The sequence below is a fragment of the Chiloscyllium punctatum genome, chromosome 49 (genome assembly GCF_047496795.1).
Source record: "Chiloscyllium punctatum isolate Juve2018m chromosome 49, sChiPun1.3, whole genome shotgun sequence".
Lineage (NCBI taxonomy): Eukaryota > Metazoa > Chordata > Chondrichthyes > Orectolobiformes > Hemiscylliidae > Chiloscyllium > Chiloscyllium punctatum.
The window spans coordinates 44,319,582-44,333,768 of NC_092787.1; the positions used below are offsets into that span (position 1 = coordinate 44,319,582).

At 40.7% G+C, this 14,187-nt stretch overlaps 1 protein-coding gene across 5 annotated transcripts in view; it reads left to right on the forward strand.

Annotated features, from left to right (window-relative positions):
* Positions 1 to 14,187, forward strand: part of LOC140469656 (FK506-binding protein 15-like) — a 97,903-nt gene that overhangs the window by 11,485 nt on the left and 72,231 nt on the right. For 3 of the 5 annotated variants that reach the window (XM_072566368.1, XM_072566370.1, XM_072566372.1), the window contains 9 exons: positions 3,309 to 3,418; positions 5,095 to 5,173; positions 5,616 to 5,685; positions 5,820 to 5,894; positions 6,981 to 7,079; positions 7,744 to 7,893; positions 8,306 to 8,374; positions 10,359 to 10,502; positions 11,010 to 11,161. In XM_072566368.1, coding sequence (XP_072422469.1) covers positions 3,309 to 3,418; positions 5,095 to 5,173; positions 5,616 to 5,685; positions 5,820 to 5,894; positions 6,981 to 7,079; positions 7,744 to 7,893; positions 8,306 to 8,374; positions 10,359 to 10,502; positions 11,010 to 11,161 — 948 coding nt within the window. The remainder of the gene's footprint in view (positions 1 to 3,308; positions 3,419 to 5,094; positions 5,174 to 5,615; positions 5,686 to 5,819; positions 5,895 to 6,980; positions 7,080 to 7,743; positions 7,894 to 8,305; positions 8,375 to 10,358; positions 10,503 to 11,009; positions 11,162 to 14,187) is intronic. The other 2 variants (XM_072566369.1, XM_072566371.1) reach the window with 1 other exon arrangement.

Here is a 14,187-nt window from a genome sequence, read left to right on the forward strand (position 1 = left end):
GCTAGTAGTGGGCACCTTGAATATTTGCTAGGAGAAAGTGAGGACTGCAGATGCTGGAGAAGTGGGAGGATTGGAAAGAGAAGTTGTTCAGAGTGAGGACCAGTTCAGTCAGTCGAAGGAGGGTGTCAGTGGAAGGGTACTGGTTGGTTCAGCGGGAAAGGAAGAAGTGGAGGGCTTTGAGGCCTTCATGATGGGGGATGGAGGTGTACAGGGACTGGATGTCCATGGTGAAGATAAGGCATTGGGGGCAGGGGGAAGCGAAAATCATGGAGGAGGTGGAGGGCAGATTCCTGAAGAAGGGCTTATGCCCGAAATGTCGATTCTCCTGCTCCTTGGATGCTGCCTGACCTGCGCTTTTCCAGCAACACATTTTTCACCTTGAATATTTGTAATGGTGTTGAGGAAGTGCTCCTGCCCTGTAGTTGGGGAAGCTTACTCTATTTTGAATGGGACAATGAAACAACTGCAGTATTTGTCCAAGTGTTAAATGAGAGCTTGAAGGTGATGTTCCCATCTTTCTGCTGCCTGTCTTTGTCAGTGATTGAGATCACAGGTTTACAAGTCGCTATTGTCAAAGCTTATTTGATTGCTGCAGTGGAACCTGTTGACTGTGCATATTTCAGCAACAAGGTAGATGCTTTAAGCAGAAGGACATGGTGTCAAAGTAAACTGTTCTTTCTGTCTTTAATGGTGAGTGTTGGAGTTGCTCCAGTGCAAGCAAGTGGTGAGCATTTCACCAAACGCCTGAAGCTGGTGGCTAAAAGTCTCTCTGGGATTTGGGAGGTAGACCATATCCAGTCTCTGACTTACTCTTGGTTGTTGTGATGTGATGCAAAATGAATTGCTGTCTAGTTTGTGCCCCTTATTTTCTTTGAAAATGGCTCCCATTGTAATGGCAAGTGATGCAAAATGTTGGAGTTTATGCTGTTCCTGTATTTCAATAGTTTTAGATTACATTTACAGGTGTGTTGTCATACCATTGTTCTTCTGCCCACATTTAGTGTTATTCATTTTGTCTTGCCAAAAAATAACATTTTGGTCAAAGAATTGTGACGTGTAGTGACCTAAATTTTAGGAAATTTGGTTTTGCAAGATCATACAAGTTTGAATGCAGCTGTGTTTGATGTGAGTGTTTCCAAATACAAGAAAAATTCTGCATGTGGTGAAAGAAAGCAGTTTAGTCATTGAGCTTGGAGTGGAATGTGGAATATCTGTAACTCCATTAAGAACGGTCCTATGCTTTCAATTAATGAGTATGTATGCAGTTGTGAGGGAACCCTTGATCCTTGTTGAATCCTCATCAGAGTCTTGCAACTCCGCTTGTTTGTTTCATTTGGGCTGGTGCGCTTTACCTGAATGTATGATGTTGCTCTGATTCTGCACCTTGTAATCATCAGACCATGGCTGATGTGCTGGGATGTTGGGGAACCAAGAACATGTGGAATGAGGTTCAAGGGTCAGTATCATTTATAAAGGATCGTTTGTGTTAACTTTGGTCTGGTAGAGATCAATGATGAAGAATCCTATTGTTCAGCATCTCAATGGTGTGATTTGATTAAACAAACCAGCAGTGAAACTTGAGACTTTCTGGTCTTCAATACTGTATTTACATGATGAACTTGTCAAGGCATTGCATTTCTGAACATCCTACCCTATATCGAATATTCAGTCTGTGCCTCTGACACCACCACCCACCTGACTTTGTCCTTCACTTCCTTATTCTCGACTGGAGTTATGTGTTTTAACATGGCATTTCTGGAAGTGAGGTAGAGGACTTGGTGTATTAAAGGAACTTCTCCTCATAATAATGCCCAGTAAAACGTAGTTTTTGTTTTTAAATGTTAAACATTTGGCCATGAGTTCCTGATGAATCACAATGGACTGGAAGATTCTGTGAATGTTTTCCAGCTCTTTGCTCACCAGTTAAGATTTTCTGTACCTGGAGCAATGTTGTATACAGTTGCCCTAAGTATGGTGCATGAAACAATGTTTAGTGTGCTCATGAGATCCGTGTTCGACTACAGCAGTTACCAAGAGTCCTTGTGTTTGTGGCAGGAACCAGCAATGTACTTGTAACTCCTACACTATGGTCAATGTTGTGCAGCTTTCTCCAAACCATTGTTACTAGTATCCTGTGTAAACAAAAGGTTGGTGTAAGTACGATTGCTCCCAGCTTTGCCATGCTTAGTTAATTCATGAACCATCTGCTGTTAGTTATCTGTCGCTGCCTTCTCCCTCTTAATTTACAAAACTGATAATACAGGTTGTTCTGTTATAACACGTGTTTTGTCAACACTAATTCGCTGTAATAAGAATGACAAATTGGAAATGCTGTTTCTAAAGTGCCAACTTCTAAAATGCATACTGACGGTAACACAATTACAATGCCAATGCTTCAAGCACAATCTTACGATGACATGGGGTTGTATAAGAATGCAACCATTGTATTATAAAAGTACTACCTGTATGCTATGGTTCAGTTTGAGGGGCAAGGAATTAGAAGGATACGGATGGCATTGTTAGGAGACTTTAATGGTAGAGGAAAAAATGTGTGGAATGTGGTCCAAATTATTGAATGAATTTTTTAATTGGTAATTTTTTTGTGCTATAAATTTTATGCAGTTTGAAACGTGGACTTAGGTTTGGTTCATTTAAATTGAAGCAAGAGATGGAGTATCTTTTTTTTGTGCTCCCTTAGAAGCTATCTCTCTCTCTGTTTACTCTCTTCACCCCAAAAGAAACAATGCAGTGTGGGTGTATCCACACCCTGAGGACTTCAAAGATTCAGGAAAGTAGCTCACTGTAATCTTCTCAAAGGCAGTTGGGATAGGCCAACATTTATTGTCCATACTAGTGACAAACAATTCGCTTAAAAATGGCTCCAGTGTAGTTCCAAGTTGCCTCGTAGTGCTCTTCCAGAATTATTCTTTGCTCTATTTTGAATTTTGTCTTTTGTTTTGTTTTGGATTTATGGTTCTGTTTGGGGGAAGAAGCTTCTTCTTTCCCCCAGGCCACAAAAATGTTGCCACATAATCAACAGTAAAGTTGAATGCAGACTTGTCCATTGGTGGAGAAACTCAGGCTTGGCAGAATCAGTTCTCAAGAAAGGTCACTGGACCCAAGTTGTTTACTTTGCTTTCTCTCCGCAGATGGTGCCAGACCTGCTGACTTTCGCCAGCAATTTGTTTTTGTTTTGAGCTTCCAGCATCTGCAGTTCTTTTGTGTTTTTTAGTTAACTCTTTCTTTTTGAACATATTGCTCAAAAATTGTGGATGATTTGATAACTTTTTTGCCTTTTCCCTGTGCAGGTCCAAACTGGCCTCTCTATTTGGCATGGATCAGGCTTCAACAGGTCAGGGGAACGAGTCCTTCCAGTATACTGCCCCCAAGCAGCCGAAGAGAGGGACACCACCACCTGGTAAAAATGTGAAGTTAGAGCAACAGTGCATGTTAGTTTGGGGGATGGAATGGTGCTTGATGGAGGAAAAGGGTAAAATGGTCTGCTGAGTCAACGCCAACTCTCCTCTGTCTCTCAGTGCAGTCTGGGGTAAAATGTGTGAAGACAGTTTAGGGCAGAATTCCTCTCACCTGTAGAGTCAGAATGCTCCTGGAGAGCATGGTGATTGTTCTCCAATGTCATACTATCCATTTATATGAAGACCCCTTTGACAATTAAGTTGGAGCCCAATTAGACCTACCCCTGGAGTTGTCCTCACATGACCACCTGTCTTCCAACAATCCCACCACTGCATGCCTATCATGTTCTATCTCCTTCCCTTTCCAATAGCAAGTAAGTAGGCTCTTCACTATCTGGTTTGACGAATCTTGACCATCTGTCCAAGTACATCTTTTTGTGCATCTTCAATATGTTGTTAGCTTCCCTCCATTTCACCAGATGAAGGAGCAGAGCTCCGAAAGCTTGTGACTTCAAATAAATCAGTTGGACTATAACTTGGTATTGTGATTTCTAACTTATAATTTTTCTCTTTGGTTGCTTGTGGAAGTGTTCTGAAGATGCATGTTTACTATTTAATTCCTGGACAGTTCAAGGCAATCGTGAATTGTTGACAAATCAATCTTAGGAGCTTGACCACTTTTTATTTAATTTTGCAGTAAATCCACCATCTGTGTGAATGCAGCAATTCAGTCTTAGCACCACAATTCTGCAAAACAAAATATGTGCTCACATTTAACCCGGTTTTGTTGTTTTGTTGCTTCTGGGCGTCCCTCGTCATAGTGACTTGGAAATTATTATGATCCTCTCATTGTCTCAAAACCCTTCAAATCCTTAGCCCTCCAAGATTGGACTTTTTAAACGAAGGAACCTGAAGTTGGAGATCAATCTAGTGACCCTTTGCTAAACTTTTCTGGGGCATCTGTAGTTAATTTAATCAACTTATTTGGACATGTCATGCCCCACCACTCTGGGCACATGAAACTTGAAGCCAAACTGTACACTGCTTCACCAGAGCCCTTTGGGGACCCCTCTAACCTTGACCAAGCTGGATGCTATTTCTTATTGAGGCCTTGAACAAAGGCTTGTTTTTTTTTTTGTTTGGTGTTCAATTATCTTATTAAACTTTTTTGTTTTCTGTCACTACTTATTATGGTCCTTGAAAGTATCTTGGAGTTTATCCACCTAGTATCTTTGAATTTTTATTGCATTAGGATTTTGCTAAAGGATTAGTTTCACTGCATGTTCTGCTTTGAATTGGATTGTGTACAAACAAGCAACTTTTATCTTTTTTTCATGTTTATGCTGCTGGCTTTCCAGTCAGCTTGACCATGTGACCCTTTTACAGTGACATCCAATTGATTGAGTTGCCTTGTGAACGATTGGGTCTGCCCATCTGATGGAGAAAATCATTTCATTTATTCTCGCAGCAGTTTATTTTGCTCTGATGCTTGATTTAATCTTGCCTTGGGTTGGAACCAGAGGACAATGCTTGATAACTGGCACTACAAGTGGCAGTCTGAACCATCATGCCACACCATCCTCTTGACAGTATTACAGTCCCGTTAAATGCGGTGCCTATTTAAATGTGGGGAGACTTGTTTACTTTCGAACCAATAATGAGTTTATCTTTTCTGCAGGAGCAGCTTCACAGAAGCCACCAGCTACTGCTGCTCCTCCAGCGGTCTTGTTTGCAACTGGAGTGCATGCTTACCAATAGTAAGTGTTGTGGAGGGTGGGGAAACAGGCTGGATAAGGGTCTTCTGTGTGAGAAGTAGGGTGGAGTGATGGTTAAGACTGATCTTGGTGCTGGAAGCTAGTGTGTCAGCATCATCATGGGTTTGAATATATATCTTGGGCTCATCTGTGAGTTAGTGTTTTCGGCTTTCTTTTTTAAATGTGGATAGGGAATGTGTTCTTGATGAAAAACTTATCGTCGGGCAGATATTTAAACTAATGTTCCAAAGTTTTAGAGGATGATTTAACAGATTTTTAGCCCATCTTCCTTTAGAATTGCAAATGCCATCTGCAGTCTTTAGTACTTATATTCTACCCCATCATAAAGGGCTAATTGGCACAGGGCATTGAACATTTGGAATGTAGGTATCCTGGTCACAGTTCTGGGTCTGTTATTGATTGCTTTCTTTTCATTGTGTTACAGTGTGAATGGTCAGTACGTGAAGCAGGGGAAACTAGGGGCAGCAATTCTTGGAAACCATGCTTCTGCAGAGGTGGGTCTGACTGAGCTATAGCAGGGGTACTTTGTGATATAGTCTTTTTGTCAGTCAATGCAGTATAAAGTGTCTGGTTCTGTATAGGTTTTGCATGTGAACTGATTCTTTTTCTCCATCTCTGATCCCTAAAGTACAAGGTTCTCCTCTACGCCAGCCAACAGAAACGGATTGCTGCTGCCCGCATTTATCCAGCGTTCACTTTTACTGTGAGTGACTTTTTTGCTATATGGGATTATTGAAAGTGGATTGTTATTTATCAATGGGTAACTTGCTCATTATTTGAGGTTTAAAATTCTGTGCTTCAATCTGATGTGTTTTTCTTCAAAAACATTTCTCAATCAGACATTCGTTCTTTTTGTAGTTAGATTGGATGCTGTTGGGCAGTACTGATGAGCTTGATGGTGTCAGGGAGTTGAATGAACATTGGTACCTCTACAGATTGTCTAGGGGCATCGGCTTTCATTGACCAAGTTAATGAACGATCTTTATCACATAATATTTGCTTGATCTTTAAACTGCAGAACTTGTAATAAATATGTTGACTTGATCATTGTTTGTATATACTTGCCTTTACGTTTTAAATGAGAAATGCTGATTCTGTCCCTTCATTTATTAATTGCAATCCTGGCATGTTCAATTTACCTCTTTATGCTGGCTATTGTCCTGGGAATTTGTTGAGCAGTTCCCTTGATATAATTTTACTTAATTTCACTGAGAATTGTAATGAAATTCCATATTCCTGTCCAAGGTCACATTATTCTCCTTTTCATTGTCTAACTTTGGATCAGTAAGTTAGTGTTTGTAACTGTTGGTCCTTATATTTTGAACAGGTAATTTTTATTTTCCTGTCTCTGTATACTTCAGTGCCCTTCCCTAATCCTGTCTATTCACTATTTTTGGAAGGACCAACTGATTTTGGGGTTTAGTTTGCACATGCTTATTTGTCCAAATCTTTTAACTCAGTATCCTTTTCACATGTGGGTCCTGAAAACATCAGATTGTTAAGTTGTGCTGTGTATCATGACGTTGTTCCATCCTGTCCAAAGACCAAATAATACCAGGTGGATCTTTGGATTTTAACTGCACTTTCTTGCTGAACTCTGGATATTGATATCAAATTCTAGCAGTTTTTATTGTTGTTTTGCTTCAAGGGGGTTAACACAGTTTGGATCTCGGTCTGGAGTTCTGTCTGTAGTTTGTATAGCTTTGTTCCAAAAGTGTATCATCGAATGAGCAATTCATTGGAAATCACTCTGCTTAACTTAACCCATCTCAATGTTTATTCTGTTCAGGTTCAAGCCAATAATTATTGTGTGTTTTACGATGACCAGCGGCAGAATTGGTCAATCATGTTTGATTCTGAGAAGGCTGTGGTGGAATTCGCCAAACAGGTAAAATCTGGCTGCTCATTGAGCATCTGTGGCTCTTCTAGGCTGTAATTGCAGAACATTCTCTCAATGTGGGCTTATTTGAAACCTTCAAGATTGGGATCGCTAGTTTTATTTTAAGGGTATCATGATGGAGCGAAAATTAATTGTGCAGCATGGTCAAAGTCAATGATCTCATCCTGTAGTGCTGTTTATAGGATGTTGGCAAAGCCTGAGAAATGATAATCAGTCACTTGGTTCAACCCCTGCAAATCATATGGGATTTGAACTTTGACACACTACATTTTTTTACTTGAGGTTTAAACTGATCTGCTGGCCCCTCTATGTTTGTCCTATGTTCTCGGATAGATCAAAAGTAATCTGAGATTGTCTGTCTTCAATCGCTTGAAACGGTGATTTATTTCAAACTTGTTCTCCCACTTTGTCTCTACATCATGGTGCTCTGAAGAGTATTCAGTACGAATTGATGTTGCTGATTAGTTTGTGTTTGGCTAATTTGTAATTATGAGATGTTAGTGCAGGTTGATGTCTTTCTTTATTGTTTGTCACTAGTTGTCTTCAGAATTTTTGACTTGGTGGATTTCAGTTAACACTGATGTTTTTGACAAATTTTAGCATGTAACTTCCCAGACCATATGTTTAGTCTCTACTTGCTTCTGCTGTGCAGGTGTGTTTGGCAAAATGCAACAGCATCCCGACACTGGAATCTGTGCTGATCCAAGATCTAGCCCCAGGAGAAGGACAGGCAGTTGAAACAGGGGACTCTCTGGAAGTGTCCTACACAGGTTGGCTTTACCAGAACCACACGTTTGGACAGGTGGGGAAAATTGACTCAATACCATGATTTCTGAATCTGTGCTGCAGTCTTTTTATGTTAAAGATTGTAATTTACTTAAAAACAGATCCATCTTAAAGTCTAATTATCATCCTGACCAGAAGCTTCATGTTTGAATTAAGATTGTTGGGGAAAATTTGGCCTTTTGAACACAGCCCAAACTGTTGTGATTGAAAATATCTGATTCTAGGGTTCTAGGTTTGGTCAGTCTGATCATTTCCTTTAATTTAAATACCAAAGAATGCTCATTTAACTGACCATAGAATGACTGGTGTAGACACTAGTGCAAAAATAGTTGCTTTAATGCGGAATATTAGAAAGAGCAAAAGCAGCAGAAGGTCCATGTACATTGTTTCCTGCTCCTTGTCACATTTGCTGTTTCAAACGTTTTCAGGTGTTTGACACGAATGTGAATAGAGACAAGTTGCTGCGGTTGAAAATAGGATCGGGGAAAGTGATAAAGGTAGGTCTTGGGGATCAGGAATAGAGCCATGGGAACCCCTGGTGGAGAGTATGATGAGTGGGGGTTGGTGGCAGTCAGAAAAATGGGAAGCGACTGGAATGAATTGTGTGGTCATTATTAACTGGAGAATTTGACTTGGCTGTGAAACTATGAATGCAAATGCAAGTGAATCAAAGGAACATGCTAGCTCTTGTCGAGGAGTTAGGTAAAGGACATAGGAATTAGGAGTAGGCAATTCAGCCCCTTGAGCCTCGTCTGCTTTGATACGATCATGGTTGATCTCATCTCAGCCTCAACTCCACACACCTCCCTGCTCCCCACAATCCAAGTGCTGTATCTAGCTGCCTCTTGAATACCTTCAAAGTTTTGGCATTGACTACGTTAACCTGTTGTTAATTAAAAATTTGTGTCTCCTCTATAAATTTACTCCATGTCTCAGCATCCATGACATGCTGGTAAGTGAATTCCACAGGTTCAGGACCTTTTGAGAGATTTAAGTCTGATCTGAATCAGCTACTCAATATCTGAAAATTGACCCCTTGTTTTAGATTACCTCCACTAGAGGAAACATCCTTTCTCCATCTATTGTGTAAATCCCCTTTAGCATCTCTTATATCTCAATTAGATCTCCTCCCATCCTTCTAAACTCAAGAGCAAAAGGTTAAGTGTTTCAATAATTTCTCTTCTTCCACAATCTTACTTTGTATAAACCTTTGGCCATAACCCTTGAAGTTGTCCAGAGTTATTTTTTATTTTGTTGGTGATCTGATTCACCAACCCCCCCCGCCACTCTAGCTTTGTGATTTTATGTTTAGCTGCACCGCCCCACCCCACCACCACCCCCGTCCTAATTTTAGACAGGGCTCCTCTGCCTTTAATGAGCTGCATTTTGATTAATGCTGTTCTTCAACCATGTTTGCAGTATTTCAGATTTATTCCTTTTGTCCTTGGGAGGGATATACCTTTTAATCCACAAACGCCTTTTCCTTATCATCACTTTTAATTTAAAGCATTTTTTGTGTTGTCTGCATCTTGCAGCTACAGCATTCAAACTTAAGTAATTCTGTCATACAATGGGCACTACTTCAAGATGCTTTACTTTTCTGTTTGTACTTTGGATGTTGGTGTGTATGGTATGGTTTACGAGGTTACTTGTGGGATAATAGAGTCAAACTTGGAAACATAGGAGCAGGAGGAGACCATTCATTATGGTCATGGCTGATCGTCTGACTCAATAGCCTAATTCTGCTTTCTCCCATAACCTTTTAACCCATTTGCCTCAAATGCTGTATGTAGCTGCCTCTTGAATACATTCAAAGTTTTGGCATCAACTGCTTCCTGTGGTAATGAATTTCACAGGCTCACCACTCTCTGGCTGAAACAATGTCTCCTCATCTCCATCTCCAAATGATCCAGCCTGTATACTTAGACCGTAACTTCTGGTTGTGGGCGCACTCACCATTGGGAATGTCCTTCATGCATCCATGCTGTTTGGTCCTGTTGGAATTTTGTAAGTCTCTGAGAGTCCATTCATTTCACCCCCCCCCCCCCCCCCCCAAAACACACTCACATGTCTGAACCCCAGTGAAAACAATCCTAACCCAGTTAATCTGTCCTCATATGCCAGTCCCACCATTCCCAGACTCAGCCTGGTAAACCTTTGCTGCATTCCCTCAAGAGCAAGAGCATTCTTCTCAGAAAAGGAGAAAAAATTGCACACCATGTTCTAGGTAGGCCTTACGAAGGCCCTGTATAACTACAACAAAACATCCCTTCTCCTGTATTCGAAACATCTCGCAATGAAGGCCAGCATACCGTTTGCTGCCTTTACCTTGTTCCAGGCCTAAAGAATAAGAGTTGAACGTGAATTTTTAATGGCATTCAACAGCTTTGTGGCTATTTTTACTCGTACCAACTCTTTTGATTACCATGTTAATCTATTGGGAATAATTTGTTGATCTTTGTAAATGGGTGCGTTTTGCAGGGCTGGGAAGTTGGAATGCTGGGAATGAAGAAGAATGGCAGGAGACTGTTGATTGTACCTCCAGGTTTGGCGTATGGATCACAGGGAATACCAAACCGGGTTCCAGCCAATGCCACGCTAATCTTTGAAGTGGAGGTTAAAAGGGTGAGTGTTAGTTAAAGTGTGTATAAGTTTTCACCTCATTCCAGGCTAAGACTCAGCCTGTCTGGCTTATTTTGGGAATATATATTGATCATTATTTTCCCCACAACTCTGGATCAGTGTGGTTCGAATTGGTATCCACTTTGAAAACTTGGAATTTCAGTTGATAAAGATTGTGGATTTAATTGAATGTTCAGATTGAACATGTAAGCAAAGCCTAACATAGAACAGTTGTGCGATCATGGGTGTTGTTTTGATGTATAGAACAAGGTTTCCTGAAAATTTGTGTTTGGGCATAATGTGGCTTCTCATTATTTTACTTTCTATAGTCTAATGTTCTCAGACCTATTGAAGCTGTCAGCTCTTCATTGCATACTCAAACTGATAGCTAAATTAAACACTGAAGATCTTTGTGTGGTTGCTTTACCAGCTCAGTGAGTCTGTGGCGCTGCAAGATGTTATTTGGGTATTTGTGAACTAGAAAACTCACTTTGTCACTCTTTGTCACAGGTAAAGTTTGTGAAGGAGTCTGGGTCTGACAAGCTGAGTACCAGCTCTCTTGAATCTGCTACGTCTTCACCAGCCCCCAGCATAGAAAGCCTGACCACAGAAACTGCGATCCCAGCACCTGTGTCTGTGCCTCCTAAGCCTGGGTATGAAAGGTGTATAACATGGCTACTTTCAGTTATTCTGGTTTGACTGACTTATTCCCTACTTACAATCTCATGGAAATGTGCTACAGAATAATTAGAGTTACGTTCCAGATTCTGGGAGTTTGGAGGGTTTTACTTTTGACACTCCATGTCCAAGATAGAACACTTCACAATGTGTTCTGAAGGTAAACCATCTGAGCTTGATGTCTAACATAAAAATAGAAAATGCTGAGAATGCTTAGGTTAGAGACCAAAAATCTGTTTATATTTTAATATTAAAACCAGAAATTGTTGGAAAAATTCAACAGACCTGGCAGCATCTCTGGAGAAATATCTGTTCATGTTCCGGTATGAGAAACAATATCAAATCTGTTACCTTAGTTTTGAACAGAGAAAAGTTAAGAAATGTAACTAGTTGTAGGGAGGAGGAGAGTGGGAAGAGAACAAATTGAAAAGCTCACGACCAAGTGGGAGACAGGAGAGATTACACAGAATCCTAGAGATGTACAGCACAGAAACCTTTGGTCCAATTCATCCATGCTGACCAGATATCCTTACCTAATCTAGTCCCATTTGTCAGCACTTGGCCCATATCTGTCTGAATCCTTCCTATTCATATACCCATCCAGATGCCTTTTAAATGTTGCAATTGTATCAGCCTTCACCACTTCCTCTGGCAGCTCATTCCATACAGGCACCACCCTCTGCATGAAAAAGTTGCCCCTTGGGTCCCTTTTAAATCTTACCCCTCTCACTCTAAACTTATATTGTCTAGTTCTGGACTCCTTCATCCCAGGGAAAAGACATTGTCTGTTTACCCTATCTATGCCCCTCATGATTGTGTAAACCTCTATAAGGTCACCCAACATCCTTTTTAAATCTTTTCTGAACCCTTTCAAGTTTCACAACGTCCTTCTGAGGGAGACCAGAATTGCACACAGTATTCCAAAAATGGCCTAACGACTGTCCTGTACAAGCACAACATCATCTCCACTCCTATACTCAATGCACTGACCAATAAAGGAAAGCATGCTAAACCCCTTCTTCACTATCCTTGACTCACTTTCAAGGAACTGTGAAACTGCACTCCAAGGTCTCCTTGTTCAACAACATTTCCCAGGATCGTACTGTTAAGTGCATAAGTCCTGCCCTGATTTGCCCTGATTTCATTTGTTCCAAAATGCAGCACCTCACATTGGTCTAAGTTAAACTCCATCTGTCACTCCTCGGCTCATTTGGCCTATCTGATCAAGATCCTGTTGTATTCTGAGGTAGCCTTCTTCGCTGTCCATTACACCTCCAATTTTAGTGTCATCTGTAAACTTATTCACTATATCTCCTATGTTCACATTTAAATCATTTAAATAATTAACGAAAAGCAGTGGACCCAGCACACTGCTGGTCACAGGCCTCCAGTCTGAAAGGCAGCCCTCCACCATCACCACCCTCTGTCTTCTACCTTCAAGCCAATTCTGTATCCAAATGGCTAGTTCTTCTTGTATTGCATGTGATTTAACTTTGCTAACCAGTCTTTGATGAGTAACCTTGTCAAACACTTTACTGAATTCCATATAGGTCACGTTCACTGCTCTGCCCTCACCTATCATCTCCGTGCCTTCTTTAAAAAAACTCAATAAAGTTTGTGAGACATGATTTCCCAAGCACTAAGCAATGTTGACTATCCCTAATCAGTCCTTGCCTTTCCAAATACATGTACATCATGTCCCTCAGGATTCCCTCCAACAACTTAACCACCACAGGCTCACTGGTCTATAGTTCTCTGGCTTTTCCTTACCACCTTAAAAAGTTGCACCACGATAGTCACCCTCCAATCTTCTGGCAGCTCGCCTGTGACAATTGATGATACAAGTATCAAAACAAGGGGCCCAGCAATCATTTGCCTAGCTTCCTACAGAGTTCTAGGATACACCTGATCAGGTCCTGGGGATTTATCCACCTTTTGAGTTTTAAGACATATAGCACCACCTCCTCTGCAATATGGACATTTTTCAAGATGTCGCCATCTATTTCCCCACACTCTATATCTTCCACATTCTTCTCCACAGTAAGCACTGATGCAAAATACTTGTTAGTATCTCCTGCAGTTCCATACGTAGGCTCTCTTGCTGATTTTTGTTTTTCTCTCCCTAGTTACCCTTTTGTCATTAATGTATTCATAGAATCTCTTTAACCCTATTTGCCAAAGCTATCTCATTTCCCTTTTTTGCCCTCCTGCTTTCCCTCTTAAGTATACTTTTACTCCCATTATGCTCTTTATACTCTTCTAAGGATTTACTCAGTTTATGCTGTCTATACCTGACATTTGTTTCCTTCTTTTTCTTTGTTCTATTCCCTACATCTACCAGCCTTGCTTTTCACCCTGACAGGAATATACTTTCTCTGGATTCTTGTTATCTCATTTCTGAAGGCTTCCCATTTTCCAGCCATCCCTTTACCTGCGAACATCTGCTCCCAATAAGTTTTTGAATGTTCTTGCCTAATACTGTCAAAATTGGCCTTCCTCCAACTTAGAACTTCAACTTTTAGGTTCAGTGTATCCTTTTCCATCACTATTTTAAATCAAATAGAATTATGGTAGCTGGCCCCAAAGTGCTCCACCACTGACACCTCGGTCACCTGCCCTGCTTTATTTCCCAACAGTCGGTCAAGTTTTGCACCATCTCTAGTAGGTCCATCCACATAGTAAATCAGAAAAGTTTCATGTACAACCTTAACACATTCTTCTCCAACTAAACCCTAAACATGATGGCAGTCCCAGTCTATGTTTGAAAAATTAAAATCCCCTATAACAATCATCCTATTATTTTTACAGGTAACTGAAATCTCCTTACAGATTTGTTTCTCCATTTCCTGCTGACTACTGAGGGTCTATAATACAATTCCAGTAAGGTGATCATCCCTTTCCTATTTCTCAGTTCCATCCAAATAACCTCCCTGGTTTTGTTCCCAGGAATATCCTCCCTAAGTACAGCTGTAATGCTATCTCTTAGCAATAATGCCGCTCAATCTCTCTT